The sequence below is a fragment of the Hylobates moloch genome, unplaced genomic scaffold (genome assembly GCF_009828535.3).
Source record: "Hylobates moloch isolate HMO894 unplaced genomic scaffold, HMol_V3 SCAFFOLD_4, whole genome shotgun sequence".
NCBI lineage: Eukaryota > Metazoa > Chordata > Mammalia > Primates > Hylobatidae > Hylobates > Hylobates moloch.
Genome location: NW_026652279.1, coordinates 138,210,650 through 138,229,972, shown reverse-complemented (window position 1 = coordinate 138,229,972; position 19,323 = coordinate 138,210,650). Strand labels below are relative to the sequence as shown.

General features: G+C 38.5%; 1 protein-coding gene across 1 annotated transcript in view; it reads left to right on the top strand.

The window, feature by feature from the left end:
* MYCBP2 (MYC binding protein 2) overlaps window positions 1–19,323 on the top strand; it is a 288,978-nt gene that overhangs the window by 264,936 nt on the left and 4,719 nt on the right. The window contains exons 73-82 of the mRNA XM_032151244.2: window positions 3,243–3,362; window positions 5,281–5,382; window positions 6,191–6,319; window positions 6,668–6,800; window positions 8,356–8,459; window positions 9,576–9,764; window positions 10,890–10,997; window positions 12,215–12,424; window positions 16,060–16,167; window positions 16,816–16,981. Coding sequence (XP_032007135.1) covers window positions 3,243–3,362; window positions 5,281–5,382; window positions 6,191–6,319; window positions 6,668–6,800; window positions 8,356–8,459; window positions 9,576–9,764; window positions 10,890–10,997; window positions 12,215–12,424; window positions 16,060–16,167; window positions 16,816–16,981 — 1,369 coding nt within the window. The remainder of the gene's footprint in view (window positions 1–3,242; window positions 3,363–5,280; window positions 5,383–6,190; window positions 6,320–6,667; window positions 6,801–8,355; window positions 8,460–9,575; window positions 9,765–10,889; window positions 10,998–12,214; window positions 12,425–16,059; window positions 16,168–16,815; window positions 16,982–19,323) is intronic.

Sequence of the window (19,323 nt, the reverse complement as noted above, 5' to 3'; positions counted from 1 at the left end):
GCAAATAAACTAGAAAATCTAGAAGAAATGCATAAATTCCTCGACAAATACACCCTCCCAAGACTAAACCAGGAAGAAGTTGAATCTCTGAATAGACCAATAACAGGTTCTGAAATTGTGGCAATAATCAATAGCTTACCAACCAAAAAGAGTCCAGAACCTGATGGATTCACAGCTGAATTCTACCAGAGGTACAAGGAGGAACTGGTACCATTCCTTCTGAAACTATTCCAATCGATAGAAAAAGAGGGAATCCTCCCTAACACATTTTATGAAGCCAGCATCGTCCTGATACCAAAACCTGGCAGAGACATAACCAAAAAAGAGAATTTCAGACCAATATCCTTGATGAACATTGATGCAAAAATCCTCAATAAAATACTGGCAAACTGAATCCAGCAGCACATCAAAAAGCTTATCCACCATGATCAAGTGGGCTTCATCCCTGGGATGCAAGGCTGGTTCAACATACGCAAATCAATAAATGTAATCCAGCATATAAACAGAACCAAAGACAAAAACCACATGATTATCTCGATAGATGCAGAAAAGGCCTTTGACAAAATTCAACAACCCTTCATGCTAAAAACTCTCAATAAATTAGGTATTGATGGGACGTATCTCAAAATAATAAGAGCTATCTACGACAAACCCACAGCCAATATCATACTGAATGGGCAAAAACTGGAAGCATTCCCTCTGAAAACTGACACAAGACAGGGATGCCCTCTCTCACCGCTGCTATTCAACATAGTGCTGGAAGTTCTGGCCAGAGCAATCAGGCAGGAGAAGGAAATAAAAGGTATTCAATTAGGAAAAGAGGAATTAAAATTGTCCCTGTTTGCAGATGACATGATTGTATATCTAGAAAACCCCATTGTCTCAGCCCAAAATCTCCTTAAGCTGATTAGCAACTTCAGCAAAGTCTCAGGATACAAAATTAATGTACAAAAATCACAAGCATTCTTGTACACCAATAACAGACAAACAGAGAGCCAAATCATGAGTGAACTCCCATTCACAATTGCTTCAAAGAGAATAAAATACCTAGGAATCCAACTTACAAGGGATGTGAAGGACCTCTTCAAGGAGAACTACAAACCACTGCTCAATGAAATCAAAGAGGATACAAACAAATGGAAGAACATTCCATGCTCATGGGTTGGAAGAATCAATATCGTGAAAATGGCCATAGTGCCCAAGGTAATTTATAGATTCAATGCCATCCCCATCAAGCTACCAATGACTTTCTTCACAGAATTGGAAAAAACTACTTTAAAGTTCATATGGAACCAAAAAAGAGCCCGCATCGCCAAGTCAATCCTAAGCCAAAAGAACAAAGCTGGAGGCATCACGCTACCTGACTTTAAACTATACTACAAGGCTACAGTAACCAAAACAGCATGGTACTGGTACCACAACAGAGACATAGATCAATGGAACAGAACAGAGCCCTCAGAAATGATGCCGCATAGCTACAACTATCTGATCTTTGACAAACCTGACAAAAACAAGAAATGGGGAAAGGATTCCCTATTTAATAAATGGTGCTGGGAAAACTGGCTAGCCATATGTAGAAAGCTGCAACTGGATCCCTTCCTTACACCTTATACAAAAATTAATTCAAGATGGATTAAAGACTTATATGTTAGACCTAAAACCATTAAAATCCTACAAGAAGGCCTAGGCAATACCATTCAGGACATAGGCGTGGGCAAGGACTTCATGTCTAAAACACCAAAAGCAATGGCAACAAAAGCCAAAATGGACAAATGGGATCTCATTAAACTAAAGAGCTTCTGCACAGCAAAAGAAACTATCATCAGAGTAAACAGGCAACCTACAGAATGGGAGAAAATTTTTGCAACCTACTCATCTGACAAAGGGCTAATATCCAGAATCTACAATGAACTCAAACAAATTTACAAGAAAAAAACAAACAACCCCATCAAAAAGTGGGCAGAGGACATGAACAGACACTTCTCAAAAGAAGACATTTATGCAGCCAAAAAACACATGAAGAAATGCTCATCATCACTGGCCATCAGAGAAATGCAAATCAAAACCACAGTGAGATACCATCTCACACCAGTTATAATGGCCATCATTAAAAAATCAGGAAACAACAGGTGCTGGAGAGGATGTGGAGAAATAGGAACACTTTTACACTGTTGGTGGGACTGTAAACTAGTTCAACCATTGTGGAAGTCAGTGTGGCGATTCCTCAGGGATCTCGAACTAGAAATACCATTTGACCCAGCCATCCCATTACTGGGTATATACCCAAAGGACTATAAATCATGCTGCTATAAAGACACATGCACACATATGTTTATTGCGGCACTATTCACAATAGCAAAGAGTTGGAACCAACCCAAATGTCCAACAACGATAGACTGGATTAAGAAAATGTGGCACATATACACCATGGAATACTATGCAGCCATAAAAAATGATGAGTTCGTGTCCTTTGTAGGGACATGGATGAAACTGGAAAACATCATTCTCAGTAAACTATCACAAGGACTAAAAACCAAACACCGCATGTTCTCACTCATAGGTGGGAATTGAACAATGAGAACTCATGGACACAGGAAGGGGAACATCACACTCCGGGGCCTGTTGTGGGGTGGGGGGAGTGGGGAGGGACAGCATTAGGAGATACATCTAATGCTAAATGACGAGTTAATGGGTGCAGGAAATCAACATGGCACATGGATACATATGTAACAAACCTGCATATTGTGCACATGTACCCTAAAACCCTGAAGTATAATAAAAAAAAAAAAAAATGTTCATTACAAATCAAGGTAGCAAATAAAGGTAGTTGCAGTTTGAACCTGTTTATATTTTAGGTTCCTATAATACTCTTCTAAAGCAGTTAGCTTCACTGTGTAAATTTTATGCTAAGTGACAAACTTCTCAAACATAGATAACCTTAGTATTTCTGTTATGTTTTTATCAGATGTGAGAGTAATTGCCCTTGATTTCCAGGAAAAGAGTATTGAGAACTTAATTATTTATTTATTTATTTTTAAATATCAGAATGATAATTAGAAGTTGAATTTTCCATAGGATCACGAAGACATTTTAGTTCAAAAGTCTGTGCCCATGATCTAAAATTCCGTGGTCTCATTAAAAACAAGTATTTCCTTTGATAGGAGATGTTATTTAAGAAAAAAGAATTTACTATGGTAATACATTTCTGGTCACTTATTAAAATATTCTGTTCTGCTCAATAGGGTCATCTGTCAGAAGCTTGGTCCCGAGTGACAAAAAATGCTATTGCAGAAACCATCATTGCCTTGACCAAGATGGAAGAAGAATTTAGGTCTCCAGTGAGATGTATTGCAACAACTAGAGTAGGTTTTGCTTTGTTTTGTTTTGTTTTAAATTTGGTCTGTATCATTGCATGTTCTTTTTTAGTAATAGATTTAAACAAATTTTAATCACTAAGTCAACATAATTATTTTTTAACCAAATACTGTACTTATTGAGAAAGTATAAAGGGCTTTTATATTATGAACTAGTCATTACTTCTCACTGTTATGTGTTCTGTGTCACTTGTTTTTGTTATTGTTTAGGAAGCCTAGGATACACTGGTTAGAAAAGGCTAATTACATTGTACATTGTGTGTTGTCTTTCTAATGATCTATTTACTGTAGTTTACCACAGAAAGTTTAGTGCCAGCATTATGCTGTGATAGACCGAAGATCCTTTGGAGACAAGACCCCTGCCTATGCCTGGTTGTTCCTAATGTAGAGCCCTGCAACTTACTTACAGGGTTTATAGGTCTTACTTCTAAAAAGCAAGAAGTGCTTGTCCAGGGCAGGGTCAGGGTGGAAATCTTTGAGGAAATGAGATTGCATTCTTCAGATGACACATTTATAGTAAGTTTTAACCTACTAGATTTCATGTCCCATATACTTCCAGAAGAGATTTGATATTTCCTTGAAGCAGGGCAGTCTGACAACATTAGGAAGAAGCGAATGCTGGTAAAAATTGCTTAGGTTAATCCTCAGAAATCTGAAAAAGAAGATAAACTGTATATCCCTAAGGCAGAAAAAGTCAGTTTATGCTATCTTGCTATTATTGACTGTGACACCTGAAATAGGTATTTTTGACAGTAATCCTTTCCCACCACTCATGTGTTGCTTTCATTCAGTCTGCATTCCCCTTCCTCCTTGCATGCATTATTTCTTTTTCTATTTTTCTGTCCCTATTTTAACATCTCTTGCTTTCTGTATCCAATAACACTCACATGCACTTCTTAGAGTTGAGCTAGTTAAGTCATTTTCTATTTTTCATTAATGAGGGGATATATCATTCTATAGAAAACTGAAGCTTACCCTTTAAGCCTCAGAAATTTTTAACTATTTCTGAGAACAGTTGTCTTTTTTTTTTTTTTTTTTTTTTGAGACAGAGTTTTGCTCTTGATGCCCAGGCTGGAGTGCAGTGGTACGATCTTGGCTCACTGCAACCTCCTCCTCCCAGGTACAAGCGATTCTCCTGTCTCAGCCTCCTAAGTAGCTCGGATTACAGGCATGCACCACCACACTTGGCTAATTTTTTTTGTATTTAGTAGAGACTGGGTTTCACCATGTTAGTCAGGCTGGTCGTGACCCCCTGACCTCAGGTGATCCACCCACCTTGGCCTCCCAAAGTGCTGGGATTACAGGCATGTGCCACTGTGCCTGGCCCTATTTTGGAGAACAGTTTTCTAAAGCTTTTAGACATGTATGTATTTCTGACAAAGTGCACTGAGTATAGTATTAGGCTTTCTGGGGCAACAAGGGGCAACAAAGACTTCTGAGGAACTTTTATTATCTAGAAGGATTTAATGTGTAGCTGACTACTCATGGAACTGTACACAATTTAGCAGTTGCTGTACCACCTTCTTTGGCATTTAATGATACTAAATGGAAGAATATGCAGAAGGCATTAGTACAGTAAATATTAAATATGCCAATTCATTTATTCATATGTTGTTTACATAGTGGACCAATAAAGGATAATTTTATTTGTCAGATAGAAGACAGGGTGGTTCATCAGAGAAACAGTCACTTGTTCAGTAGATATCTGAGTGCCTCCTGTGTGCATGGCACATAGGGCAGTGATCATGTATGTCTGCTACCACGTCAGGAAGACTTGAGTGCCACTGAGTATCTATGTATTTTCAAAATCAGCCAGCATTTATGGAGCTGTTGTGATGTGTCACAGTCAGCATTTCATAAGTCTTTCCTAAAAATTCAGTGGTGTAACAGCCTTCCCTTTCAACAGCTCTGGCTTGCTCTCGCATCCCTATGTGTTCTCGATCAGGACCACGTAGATCGTCTCTCCTCAGGGAGATGGATGGGAAAGGATGGACAACAAAAACAAATGGTAAGATCAGAATTTTGTAAGAATTTATCTTGCTTTCCTTTACAGTAAGCTTTAGCTTAGCTTAAAGACAAACAAACAAACAAAAAACACATCAACATAAACAGTTAGTGGATCTCTTGAAAGATTGTGTCCCTTCGGCCAAGTTCATCTCACAAGTTTATTTCAGAGAGTCCCTTCTTCATAGTATATGGAAACTTTTGGGGCTTTTATTTAAGTGTATAAAAGAGCTGTCTTCTTCTCTGAGTCATGATTGCATCATATCAAAATTTATTTTTAGCCAGAGTCTGATTCAGTGACTAGATATTTTACTAAAATGTAATCAGTCTTATGGTAGGAAGGAAATAAAGCAATAACACAGGCAACATGACATACCACCTGTTCACATATGTACTTAAGTAGGTTTGATGGGTATCTTTAAGTTCACTAGAAAGGAAAATGTTATATAGGCCCTTTCACCATTTTCTTATTAATGTTCAAGTTTCAAAAATACACAGTTTCTTTCTTTGGCATACAGAATGTTTAGATATATAATGGGGCAGACATGTCTTAAGTCTCTAAGTAACAAAGTATACCTGTTCATTATATTAATCATTGAACCTGCAAAGCACATTAATGATTGGATTTGGAGTTTTGAGAAATTTTTATAGTTAAGTACATTTGCAATAATTCTGTTTAATATTCAGATTCTAAATTCTTAATAGACTTCAGAATAACCATTTATTGTTGTAAATAAATTACATTCAATTTGTATGAGCATCTGAGACTTTCTTGTTAATCTAATGTAACATGTGGAAATGTCTTATTTTAGCCTATGTGTGATAACCATGATGATGGTGAAACTGCAGCAATCATTTTATGCAATGTCTGTGGAAATTTATGTACAGACTGTGACAGATTCCTTCACCTTCATCGAAGAACCAAAACTCATCAAAGACAGGTGAAGATTTTTGTCTCTGCAGCATAAAATATGTTCAGTGAATTTTGAAATAAATGTGTGAAAGAGGCTTGGTGTAGTAGGGGAAAAAAGTGGACTTTGGAATCAAAGACCTTGGTTGACTTCACAGCTGTCTCACCATCTATAAATAGCAAGTTGTTTTATCCTTCGAAACACTTAATTTCTCCATTTATAAAAAAGAGACTGCTGTGAAGATTAAAGAGATTGGAAATATTCATCCTAGAGTGCTTAAATGAAGGCCATTATTATTATTGAATAATTAAATTTTATACTCTCCCTTTCAGAGTGATAAATAAGCATATTTTTCCCTGTTCTTTAATGAAATATTAGGTCTTCAAAGAAGAAGAAGAAGCTATAAAGGTTGACCTTCATGAAGGTTGTGGTAGAACCAAATTGTTCTGGTTGATGGCACTGGCAGATTCTAAAACAATGAAGGCAATGGTGGAATTCCGAGAACACACAGGTAAAAGGTTTAAAGATTGAGCCATGCCTTTAAAACCCACAAAAAAAGATTAAACCATGCCAACTGATTAAACTGCGAATAATTTTGAGTGATATTCTGATGTCTAATTTTGACATCATTGATCACTGTCTACATTATTATATTTACTAAATATATAGAATGTTCTATGGTGAAGAGACCATTAGACCAAAGTCAAGAAACCTGATTTGCCACTAACTAGCTGTGTGGTGTGGAGCAAGTCACTTAACCTCTCTGGAACTCATTGACTTCATTTATAAAGTGAGAGGGTCACAGCTAATGGGGCTCCATAGATAAAATACATTTCTATTGATAATTCCCTTCTAGTTCTGCTAGTTGTTGCCCCACAATAAAACTTGCTGCACTAGATGATCACTAAGATCTCTATTTATTATAAGGTTATATGATTTTATGATATTTAGAGGTTTTTGTAGACCTAATGCTTCTGAAGCTTTTGTGAATGGTACTGTTTCCATTGATAGCAATAAAATAATTAACAAAAATGAATAGACATTAAACAAAAAGTAACTTATGTATGTTAAATGTATTTTTATCTCTAAAACGTAGTTTTCATTTTGCTGTTTTTCTAAAGTAAATCTTGTATATATTCCTAGTTCAGAGTCACGTTGAATCTTACAAATTCTCAGTTTTCAGCACATCTGCAGTCTGCCATTTGACTGACACAAACTTCCAGTGTTGGAGTTAGGTATAAATCGGAATCAATTTAATTCTAGGGTGACTTTTCATGCTGCAAGAGCATGACCTTCTTTTCGCATAGTTGATTTCTTCCTCCTATAATCTGTCAGTGCTGTATATTACATTAATAAATGTTCAATGTCAAACCATCCTTGTAAACCATCCTTTTTAAATAGATTTTTCTGTAAATATTGCTGAATTCAATATATTGATATTAAAGTTAGATTTTTATATCTGTTTAAAAATCAGCTTGGTCTGTAATTTTCAAATCTTCACATTCTTTTTCTTATTGCTCTGTTCTTGTTTTATTGATTCTGTTTCTTCTTTAAGTATTTCAAACATATTTAAATTCCTTTCCAAATTGCAGAGTTCCTGAGGTAGGAATTCTGTTTTTCAAGTTTCATACTCTGATGATAGGCTTTATACTATGCCTTATAATTTTGTTATATAAAGACAGTTAAAGATTTCCCTAACTTCTATGTATTTTATTTAATTTTTGGTTATCATATTTTTTATGGTATTGTACATTTAGAGTCAGGGGCTTGTCACATCTGCTCAGTCTGGTAACTTGACTAGAAGTCTAGTCTGTTTTTTTTGCTGAAAAAAAATATTAGTCGAGAATGTATTTGGCTTCAGATAGGTCTTTAATTTCTTTTTTTGTGTGTCATTATTTACTTTATAATTAGGACAACTTAGAAACCTTCTGTTCTAAAACTGTCAGGCTGATTTCCTAAGGATAGCAACTGATACAAACCTAGTTTGCTTTCTAAAATTTAGTTCTGTTAAAATATCTAGAAAACATATCCATAAGAAGGATTTTTATTTTTCTGCTTGAACCTAGGCAAACCCACCACGAGTAGCTCAGAAGCGTGTCGCTTCTGTGGTTCCAGGAGTGGAACAGAGTTATCTGCTGTTGGCAGTGTTTGTTCTGATGCAGATTGCCAGGTGAGTATATAGCGACACAGGCCATCCCATTGTCCTTGTTACCCTGTGACACCTTTACTTCATACAGATAAGAGTTTTAGCTCAGCGTCACTCCAGCTTCCTAAATGAGTGTATTACCTATGTGAAGCATCAAATGCCTTACCAAAGTTGGAGAATGGGTCAAATAAGGCTCTCAAGCCCAAACCACACTCTTTTTGTGTGTTTCTCAGTTACCATGATCATATGTATTTAATATATGCTTTTGTGTTAGAAGCAGTTAAAAATTTATGAACTGTATTTCCTTTATCTCTTACACACATTATTCACTTATTTCCTTAAAATACATTTTCAACGTCTAAGAGTTCTTTAGTCCTGAACATATATAAACATATTCTATGTTGTCCAAATGTTTTTGGTTTCTCAATTCATTTAATAAGAATGTGGATATGCTCAGAGAGTGAGAGGTACCGTTTAAAAAAAAAAAAAATCCGCATTTTGGTGATGCGGGGAGTGGTGACTGGGAAATTATACATTGGGGAACTTTTTTTATTTTTTATTTTTTTGAGACAGAGTCTGGCTCTGTTGCCCAAGCTGGGGTACAGTGGCACAATCTCGGCTCACTGCAACCTCCACCTCCCGGGTTCAAGCAATTCTCCTGCCTCAGCTTCCTGAGTAGCTGGGATTACAGGCGTGCGCCACCATGCCTGGTTAATTTTTGTATTTTTAGTAGAGATGGGGTTTCACCATATTGGTCAGGCTGGTCTCGAACTTCTGACCTCGTGATCTGCCCACCTCGGCCTCCCAAAGTGCTGGGATTACAGGTGTAAGCCACGACTCCCAGCCAGGAACTTTTTGCTTCATAGCTGTGCATGATGACAAATATGAAATTATAATTCACTTATCAGCATTCCCTTTATAGATAGTGGCATTTTTTAAAAATCGCATCAAAAAAAACTTTGTTAAGAAGCCTAATTTATATTCAAACAAAGATTAGAAATAACTTTACTTTGTTGTTACTTGACCTGCATAGATACTTCCTGTGGGAAAATAATCTTTGGAAATTTATATAATAAGGAAAATTACCAGAATGTGTGCTTTTTAAAATACTTGTGTAACATTGTAATTCATCTTTAACAGGAATATGCTAAGATAGCCTGTAGTAAGACGCATCCTTGTGGCCATCCATGCGGGGGTGTTAAAAACGAAGAGCACTGTCTGCCCTGTCTACACGGCTGTGACAAAAGTGCCACAAGCCTGAAGCAAGACGCCGATGACATGTGCATGATATGTTTCACCGAAGCGCTCTCGGCAGCACCAGCCATTCAGGTTGCCTCAGCTTTTAAAGTATTGAATGTATTCAGACATTAAGATGGGGAATCTATTTGTCAAATAAACAGTTGATTGAGGCCGGGCGCAGTGGCTCACGCCTGTAATCCCAGCACTTTGGGAGGCCGAGGCAGGTGGATCACAAGGTCAGGAGATCAAGACCATCCTGGCTAACACAGTGAAACCCCGTCTCTACTACAAAAATACAAAAAAATTAGCCGGGCATGGTGGCGGGTGCCTGTAGTCCCAGCTACTCGGGAGGCTGAGGCAGGAGAATGGCGTGAACTCAGGAAATGGAGCTTGCAGTGAGCCAAGATCGTGCCACTGCACTCCAGCCTGGGCGACAGAGTGAGACTCTTGTCTCAAAAAAAAAAAAAGCAGTTGATTGAAATCTTTTTTTTAATCACTAGGCAGAAGTGTTCTTTTAATCTATACATGTACCAGGCTAATGAGGAGCAAATTCTGCCTCTTTATGCTGTGCTTTCTATGTTGCATGCTCAGCTTTAATTTGTGATTTGCGTGAGCCTCTGTAATCAACAGAATGTATAAAATGTTCAGAAGCCAGGGGAAATAATTAGATTATCCCCCAGTAGCTAAGGCTCTTCTTAATTTCCAAAATCCAGAATGGTATTTTTACAACATTATATAATTGATCTATACATAATGATACATACTTCTATACATACATAAGTTACTATGCACTAAATAGGTTTTTTTAACTTCTGCCCATTGCTTATATTTTCAGTTCTCATGATTCCAAGATAATAATAGTCTCTAAAAGAAAATCATAAATCAGTTATTTCTTCTTCTTTCTGTGAGATACAAAATTGAATAATTTTACTTTTTTTCCTAACCTGGCTTACTTTATGTAGGTGGCATTAATACATGAATGGTAAAAAGCAGGAGAAGCCGAAGGCCTAGTTAATAGTATCCCAGTTTACTATAATGAAATTTAGTAAATAATAATGTCCCAATTTCAGTGTCCCAATGAATTTTCATTATAGTAAATTTCTTGATTTTTCTCTTACCTGCTGTAAGTAGTGCCTTGCATTAAATAATCTCCCAGTCACTCAGCTGTTTATCATTATTATATTTGCTTATGTCCTTTTCTTTTGTTTATTTAAGCTGGATTGTAGTCACATATTCCACTTACAGTGCTGTCGGCGAGTATTAGAAAATCGATGGCTTGGCCCAAGGATAACATTTGGATTTATATCTTGTCCCATTTGCAAGGTATGGAAAGAATCTGAAATCATGTACTTTCTTTTTCTTTTGTTCTTTCTTTTCACCTTTCAAAATAAACATATGTCAGTATCTCTTGGTTTCCTCTCCAGTTTATGTTTTACCCACCAGCCCCTAGCAGTTTCTTCCCTTCTCATTCATGTGGAACCTGAGAATATAATCTCTCTGTTATAATGCATCTCAAAACAGTAATTGTCCATTTAAAACTGATTTCATTCTGTTAAACATATTACATGAGAAAGTTCATTTAAACATCGTGATGCGTTAAACGGCACGCATCTCTAATCTCTACTGTCAGACCACCAGAGAGCTCAGTTGACATTACATGACAACGACTACCAAAAAGAAGAATGATCCTCTGGTGTTTGTAGAAACTGATACCTGCCATTAAAGAGTGAAATTGGAACCCTCAGTACCACTAGAACAGATTCTTTTAGAGCTTAGTTAAAACAAGGAGAAGTTCTTGGCATTTTGACACATTTCTACAAAGGTAGTCAACAAGTAGGAAGTTGTTTTGGCAAGCTAATAATGATTAACAAAAAGCTGTTTTTGAAAAATGTAGCAGTACCTTCCCTATTAATTCATTGCTCCTTTTTGTTCTATTAAGCTCTCCCTATTTTCTTATCTTCATATTTGCAAACTAATATAAAGGGCACAATATGAAAAGACTTAGCACAATCATTGTCTTGATAGACTGAGGAATAATCAAAAAGATTGTAGTATTTTGCTCTCCCCTATCACATGGTGCTACAAATATTAATAGATACATGAAGGTTTTACAGCAAATACTACCTGTTCACTTCTGTCACCTGGCGTTCTGCCTTCCCCTCAAGGAAGCATCACACACATACACACACACACACACACACACACACACACAAACATAGAGCATGTCTTATTTGTGGCAACAAGGTAACTTTATTTCCACAATAGCTAGGGCAACAGGAGATATATTTCAGACTCAGGAAATATAAAGCTAATAAAATGGAATTTTCATGCTCTGTGTCCCATTTGCCACATTTTCCCTGCCCTTGGAAAAATATGGGCTTCTAAAGACTTTACAGAATGTTTTTCAAATGACATTTTATTTAGAATATGTGTGCTGTCTGGTTATCTTCTAGCACAATGCTTGGCACTTAGGTGCATACTGAGTGTTTGTTGAGTTGATTAATAAATGATTCTGGTAAAGTGTTCATTTTTTATTGCAGAACAAAATTAATCACATAGTACTGAAAGACCTACTTGATCCAATAAAAGAACTCTATGAGGATGTCAGAAGAAAAGCCTTAATGAGATTGGAATATGAAGGTCTGCATAAGAGTGAAGCTATCACAACTCCTGGTGTGAGGTTTTATAATGACCCAGCTGGCTATGCAATGAATAGATATGCATATTATGTCTGCTACAAATGCAGAAAGGTATGCTATAAATTATACTGAGAAGTTTTAAAAACTAGAGCTTACCTATATGATTAAGAATTCAAATTGTACAGTGATATCTAATTATTCCATCTTAAGCCTGAAGTTAAAAATAAGATAGCTTGGTACAATGTTTGCCAGTGTTTCCAGTAAAACTTGTTTACTTAACTTGTTTGGGGATTCTTTATTTAACCTGAACAAACTTTTCGAAACATGCAGTATTTCTGTATACAAGCTACTTCCCATCAGTAATAACCTGTTGGCCCAGGGCAATTCCTTCTCGAATAAACTTCTCTCACTTGACTCTGCTAACCATTCCTTCCTTAAAACTCTTAATTCCTTGGCTTCCAGGACAACACACTATTTTTCTGTCCTCCTTCCTTTCTGGTCATTTATCTTTAACTACTTTTTTTATTTTTTTAACCTACCCCTGACATATTTGTTTTCCTAGAGCTCCATTCTTGCCTACTTAATAAATACTTCCTTACCTTGGGTGACCTCTTTTACATCTATACCTTCACCTACCATGTATACGTTTAGGACCTCCCAAAATTTGAGATTTAGTTACAAATAACCAACTGCGTACCAGACATTTGAATCTCTCACAAATACTTCAGAGTTCACATGTCAGGTATTATATTCATCAATCTTGGCCGGGCACAGTGGCTCACACCTGTCATCCCAGCACTTTGGGAGGCCAAGGTGGGCAGATTTCTTGAGCTCCGGAGTTTGAGACCACCCAGGGCAAGATGGCAAAACCCCATCTCTACAAGAAATACAAAAATTAGACAGGTAGGTTGGCATGTGCCTGTAGTCCCAGCTACTTGGGGGACTGAGGCAGGGGAATCGCTTGAGTCCAGGGGGTTGAGGCTGCAATGAGCTGTATTCGTGCCACTGCACTCCAGCCTGGGTGACATAGTGAGACCATGTCTCAAAAAAAAAAAAAAGACTTTACCAATCTCTGATCTTTACTGACAAAATCCTATCAATTCTGTCTCCAGATCTCTCTTGAGTCCTTTTTTCTTTCCATTACATCTCCAGCAAATCTAATCATTTTCCTTGGTAATTACAGTAGCCTTCTTCCTGAGTTCAGGTGTAGAACCCCTAATTCCTCTGTTGCATCCCTTACACTGCTGCTAATTAATACTTCTAGATCTAAAATCTAATTGGATCACTCTTCTACTTACAATACGGTAGCCCAGTCTCCCTCTCCAGTCTCATCTCCCAAGATGCTACCATTTGCTCTCCATTTGCTACAACATACCAAATAACTTGCACTTCTCAAACTCAGCCCTGTCTGCTCACCCACTGACACCCCCATGCCATTGCACAGGCCATTGCTGTTCAAAGGATGCTCTTCTCTACCTCCCCCTGCATATTTTACTCTGACCTGCCACCCCCAACCTCATACACACATGCTGTCATGCAGAGCCTAATCTGTCTTGTCATACCTCAGGCTTCAGCTCAGGTTTCACCTCCTCTGTAACATGCCCCCATCTCACTTCCATCAACACCACCACCACATGATTTTGGTATCTTGCAGGCATCTAGCATAGTACTCCCTATTCTGCATTATGACTACTGGACCACTTATCTGTCTGCCCTACTTGATAAGTTCCATGAGGACAAAGACTATGTTTTTTCATTTTTCCATCTCTAGTACTTGGCACTTACTAGATACAGAGTTAAGTGAAGAATGAATAAATGAGTGAAAGAATGACTACATGAGAAAGGTGCATAGTCCCCCAATGTAGCAAAAGGAAAATACAGAGGATGAATGGATGTCTAAGTGGAGCAGTGATAGCCAGAAAGGCAGATAAATACATGCACACCCAATAGTGCACATTTATGAAGCCTGTATTGTTACAAATAATAAAATAGTATTTCTGTGTGTTTCATGTACTAAACATTATAAATGAATATTGTGCTATTACAGGGTAGCAGTCAAATGTTCAGGAAGCCAAGCAGAGTATATAGAAAAGTGAAACAGCTGGAGTAAGCAGTCCCCAAGACAAACCGAAATACTTCCAGGGTTAGGTTTAGCTGGTGAATGACCGTTTATAACCTCTGCATCAATGGATCCTGTCTTTGGACCTGTTTTTCTAGTATAGATAATAGATTTATATTGACTCAGTTTGTTTATTCCCAATCCGGACATAGCTTTTTGACTATGAGACAATCAGTGCATGCAAATTGTCCCAGTTCCTTGGCCTCACTTAATCTCTGCCCAGGGCAAATACAGATAAATCACCCATCATGATATTTTTATTTATTCATGATAATTTTATTTATTCAAATTCTATTTATTCAAGTGTCTGTATTGGCAACTGTTGAGTTCCTGCCTATTGCATAACTTTATAACTATGAGCAGAATTCTGAATAGAATTATCAAATTTGCCTTTTTTTTTTTTTTTTTTGCGATGGGGTCTCACCGTATCACCCAGGCTGGAGTGCAGTGGCATGATCTCAGCTCACTGCAGCCTCCATCTCCTGGGCTCAAACAGGCCTCTCACCTCAGCCTCCTGAGTAGCTGGGACCACAGGTCCACACCATCACGCCTGGTTAATTTTTGTGTTTGTTTGTATTTTTGATAGAGATGGGTTTTGCCATGTTGCCCAGGCTGGTCTTGAACTCCTGAGCTCAAGGAATCTGTCTGCCTCACGCTCCCAAAGTGCTGGGATTACAGGTGTGAGCCACCATGCCCAGCCGGCCTTTTCTTCTTAAAAAATGTGTGATCAGAAGATGCTTAAAATTACTTTTTTCTTTCCCATTAGCCTTGGAATTATAATTCTATACTAATTACTTTATGCATATTTTGTTCTACAGTATTATAAATTGGGAATTGCTAAGCATATTTATTAAAACAGTAGAAGGGAATATGTATTTTAATATTTCAAAATGAGAAAAATTTCTCAAACTTTACCCTGAAAAAAGCATAGCTTTTACTACTTAATATTCTGTTGATTATTTATTTGGAATATTATACTTTTTTGTTTTGACAGGACAATGTAACTCCCTGCTGTAAGCTTGAATCCATCTGAGAGTCAAAATAGCTTTAGGCCAGGCATGGTGGCTCATGCCAATAATCCCAGCACTTTGGGAGGCCAAGGCAAGAGGATCACCTGAGCCCAGGAGTTTGAGACCAGCCTGGGCAGCATAGGGAGACCCTATCTCTACAGATAATTAAACAATTAGCCGGGCGTGGTGGCGTGCACCTATGATCCTAGCCTCTTAGGAGGCTGAGTTGGGCGGATTGCCTGAGCCCAAGAGGTTGAGGCTGTCGAGAGCCATGATTGCGCCACTGTGCTCCAGCCTGGGCAAGAGTGAGAGCCCGTCTCAAAGAAACAGAGAGAGAGGAGGAAGAGGAGAAGAGAAGGGAAGGAAGGGAAGGAGGGAAGAAAGGTAGGAGGGGAAGAAAGAAAAAGAAAGAAGAAATAGCTTTATTTCTTACCCTGATCCACCCTACATACAGTCAGCAAGCAATATGGGCATGCACTTGGCATTTCAAGGGATGGTCTAGTAGATAATAGTATTTTCTAAAACCCCTTGATCTTACTTTCACTATGCCCATACTGTATCTCCCATGCCAGAGTTTTCTTTTTTCCTGCTGTAATCTAGATGTGTTTTCTCCACAGGCATATTTTGGTGGTGAAGCTCGCTGCGATGCTGAGGCTGGACAGGGAGATGATTATGATCCCAGAGAGCTTATTTGTGGTGCCTGTTCTGATGTTTCCAGGGCTCAGGTAGGCAGAACATTTTATTAGAAACAACAGTTTAGAAATGTTAAATAGTATTATTTTTTAAACAATAATATGGTGGGAACGTAAATCAGGCTTTTCTCCTCAGTATTTTCTGATATTTGTTCAGTGTTGTATAATTTTTCACATTATTTCATATATATTATTTCCTTTGGGTGATATTTTTATTTTATAATTTTGTCTTCCATGAAATGATCACCATAGTTAAACAGTGTAATAAATTTACTTATTTTCTTAGTTTCTTAAACCTGCAGTGAAACTTTTAGGTTTTCCCCTGTTCAGTGAAATGTTCACAGTACATCTGTGAGATTATGAGAGAGGTTAATTTCATTAATTTTCAGTTTGACAGGCCATAAAACATTCATAAAGAAATTAAGTAGCTTGCTTATTAATCAGATAGATTATGATGGAAATGGGATTAGAACTTGGATCTTTGTCCAGACCTTTTGGGCAGAGCCACATATTTATTTGTTGGTTTTCAAACATGTGTATCATCAGTTTTTCAATCAATTTTTAGAGTTATGTAGGCCCTCAAAATATGAATTAATGAGCTGTCTATGTATATGCCTATCTTAAGTGTGATTGAAATAGTCTCACTATGATCTTGTGTCTGTCTCTTCTCTTTTGCTATAGATGTGTCCTAAACATGGCACAGACTTTTTGGAATATAAATGTCGCTACTGCTGTTCAGTGGCTGTTTTTTTCTGTTTTGGAACAACACATTTTTGTAATGCTTGTCATGATGATTTTCAAAGAATGACTAGCATTCCTAAGGAAGAACTACCACACTGTCCTGCAGGTATGCTTTTAATATTTTAAAATCACGATTATGATCTATATACCATAGTTTTATGTAAACATTATATGAAAGCTCTGTTTCAAGTGACAGAAACTCAATTCAAACTAGCCTAAAGAAGCAGGAGGAATTCCTTGATCCTTGTAAGCTTATGACTTTCTGGGTGAATTAGGAAGCAAGCTCATCATCGTGAGTGAGAAGTTAGCTGTGACAGAGCAGATCTCTTGGGGAGTGAGAATGAAGTCTACTAAGGATTGGTGAAAAGATGGCTGTTCAGCACTAAAAAGTTATATGAAGTTCAATATTACAGAACCACTTAAAAGGATTCTGATTTTTTTTTTTAATGAAGCCTGGAACCATTGCCATAAAATGTACAAGTGATTTAATCTAGAATGGCTGGGAATCAGCAGTGTAGTGAGCATCAGAAAGTCAAGGGAATTAAAGAAACCACTCAGAATACAGGAGAAATTATTGTCTATGGAAAGCAGGCTGAGCAGAAAGAAGTATGAAACCAAAAAGAAGCTGAAAATACTGGAAGAGGACAGGAGGCTGGTGGTAATAGTGAGGTGGAATACCAGGCTTCACGGAAGTGAGAGAAGTGGAAGGAGAGGTCCGTGCAACCATAGGAGAGAATTTTACATAAGATGTATCTGAGGCCGGGCGCGGTGGCTCACGCTTGTAATCCCAGCACTTTGGGAGGCCGAGGCGGGCAGATCACGAGGTCAGGAGATCGAGACCACAGTGAAACCCCGTCTCTACTAAAAATACAAAAAATTAGCCGGGCGTGGTGGCGGACGCCTGTAGTCCCAGCTACTCGGAGAGGCTGAGGCAGGAGAATGGCGTGAACCCGGGAGGCGGAGCTTGCAGTGAGCCGAGATTGCGCCATTGCACTCCAGCCTGGGTGATAGAGGGAGACTCCGTCCCCTAACGACCAAACCACAACACGAATGAGATGTATCCGAAATTAGTGAAAATACATGCACAAGTACATACAACACAATATACCATGTTGTCAAAGCTGAAAGACACACACTGCCATCTGCTGCTTATCAGAGTGCAAGTGATAGACCTCTCTGGAAAACAGCTTGATAGTGAGAGGTGACAGCGTGCTGGCAGTCCTCACAGCCCTCGCTCGCTCTCAGCACCTCCTCTGCCTGGGCTCCCACTTTGGCAGCACTCAAGGAGCCCTTCAGCCCACCACTGCACTGTGGGAGCCCCTTTCTGGGTTGGCCAAGGCCGGAGCCGGCTCCCTCAGCTTTGCAGGGAGGTGTGGAGGGAGAGGCGCGAGCGGGAACCCGGGCTGCGCACGGCGCTTGCGGGCCAGCTGGAGTTCCGGGTGGGCATGGGCTTGGCGGGCCCCACACCCACCAGAAGGAAGAACTCTGAACGCATCCGAACATCAGAAGGAACAAACTCCAGACGCACCGCCTTAAGAACTGTAACACTCACTGCCAGGGTCTGTGGCGTCATTCTTGAAGTCAGTGAGACCAAGAACCCACCAATTCCGGACACAATAGTGCCTCTCAAAATTACCAGTGTATCAACCCTTCAGCACTCCCTCTTCAGGGATATAGCTACAAATGTGAGGACAATAAAAAAGGGCAAGTAAACAAGGTTATTAACTACAGCTTTGCTATGATAATAAAAATGTATAAACAATGCTAGTATCCAATAGGGTAGTGGCTAATATTATGCATCAGTTAAAAAAAAAAAAAAGTGAGGATGGTGTTTCTGTGTGCTGGTTTGGAAAGATCTTTAGGACATAGCATCAGATGAAAAAAGTAAATTAGGCCGAGTGGTGTGGCTGACACCTGTAATCCCAGCACTATGGGAGACCGAGGCAGGTGGATCACTTGAGGTCAGGAGTACGAGACCAGCCTGGCCAACATGGTGAAACCCCATCTCTACTAAAAATACAAAAATTACCCAGGCATGGTGGCGGGCGCCTGTAATCCGAGCTACTCACGAGGCTGAGGCCAGAGAATTGCTTGAGCCTGAGAGGCAGAGGTTGCAGTGAGCCAAGATTGCACCACTGCACTCCAGCCTGGGCGACAGAGCTGTTTCAAAAAAAAAAAAAAAAAAAAAGCAAATTGCAGAGAACAGGGTATGTAGTATGCTGCCTTTTGTAAGAGGGAAAATGAGACTATCTAGTCGTATTTGTTTATATTTACATAAAGAAACCCCTGGAGAGATACTCAAGAAACTAATACTATTGATTAACTATTTGGAAAAGCAAGAAAAAGATGAGGGTAGAGACTAAGGAAAGTGGCTTCCAATTGTGTTACCATTTTTAACATTTTGATTTTAAACCATGTGAAACATATACTATCCATTTCAAAATAAAG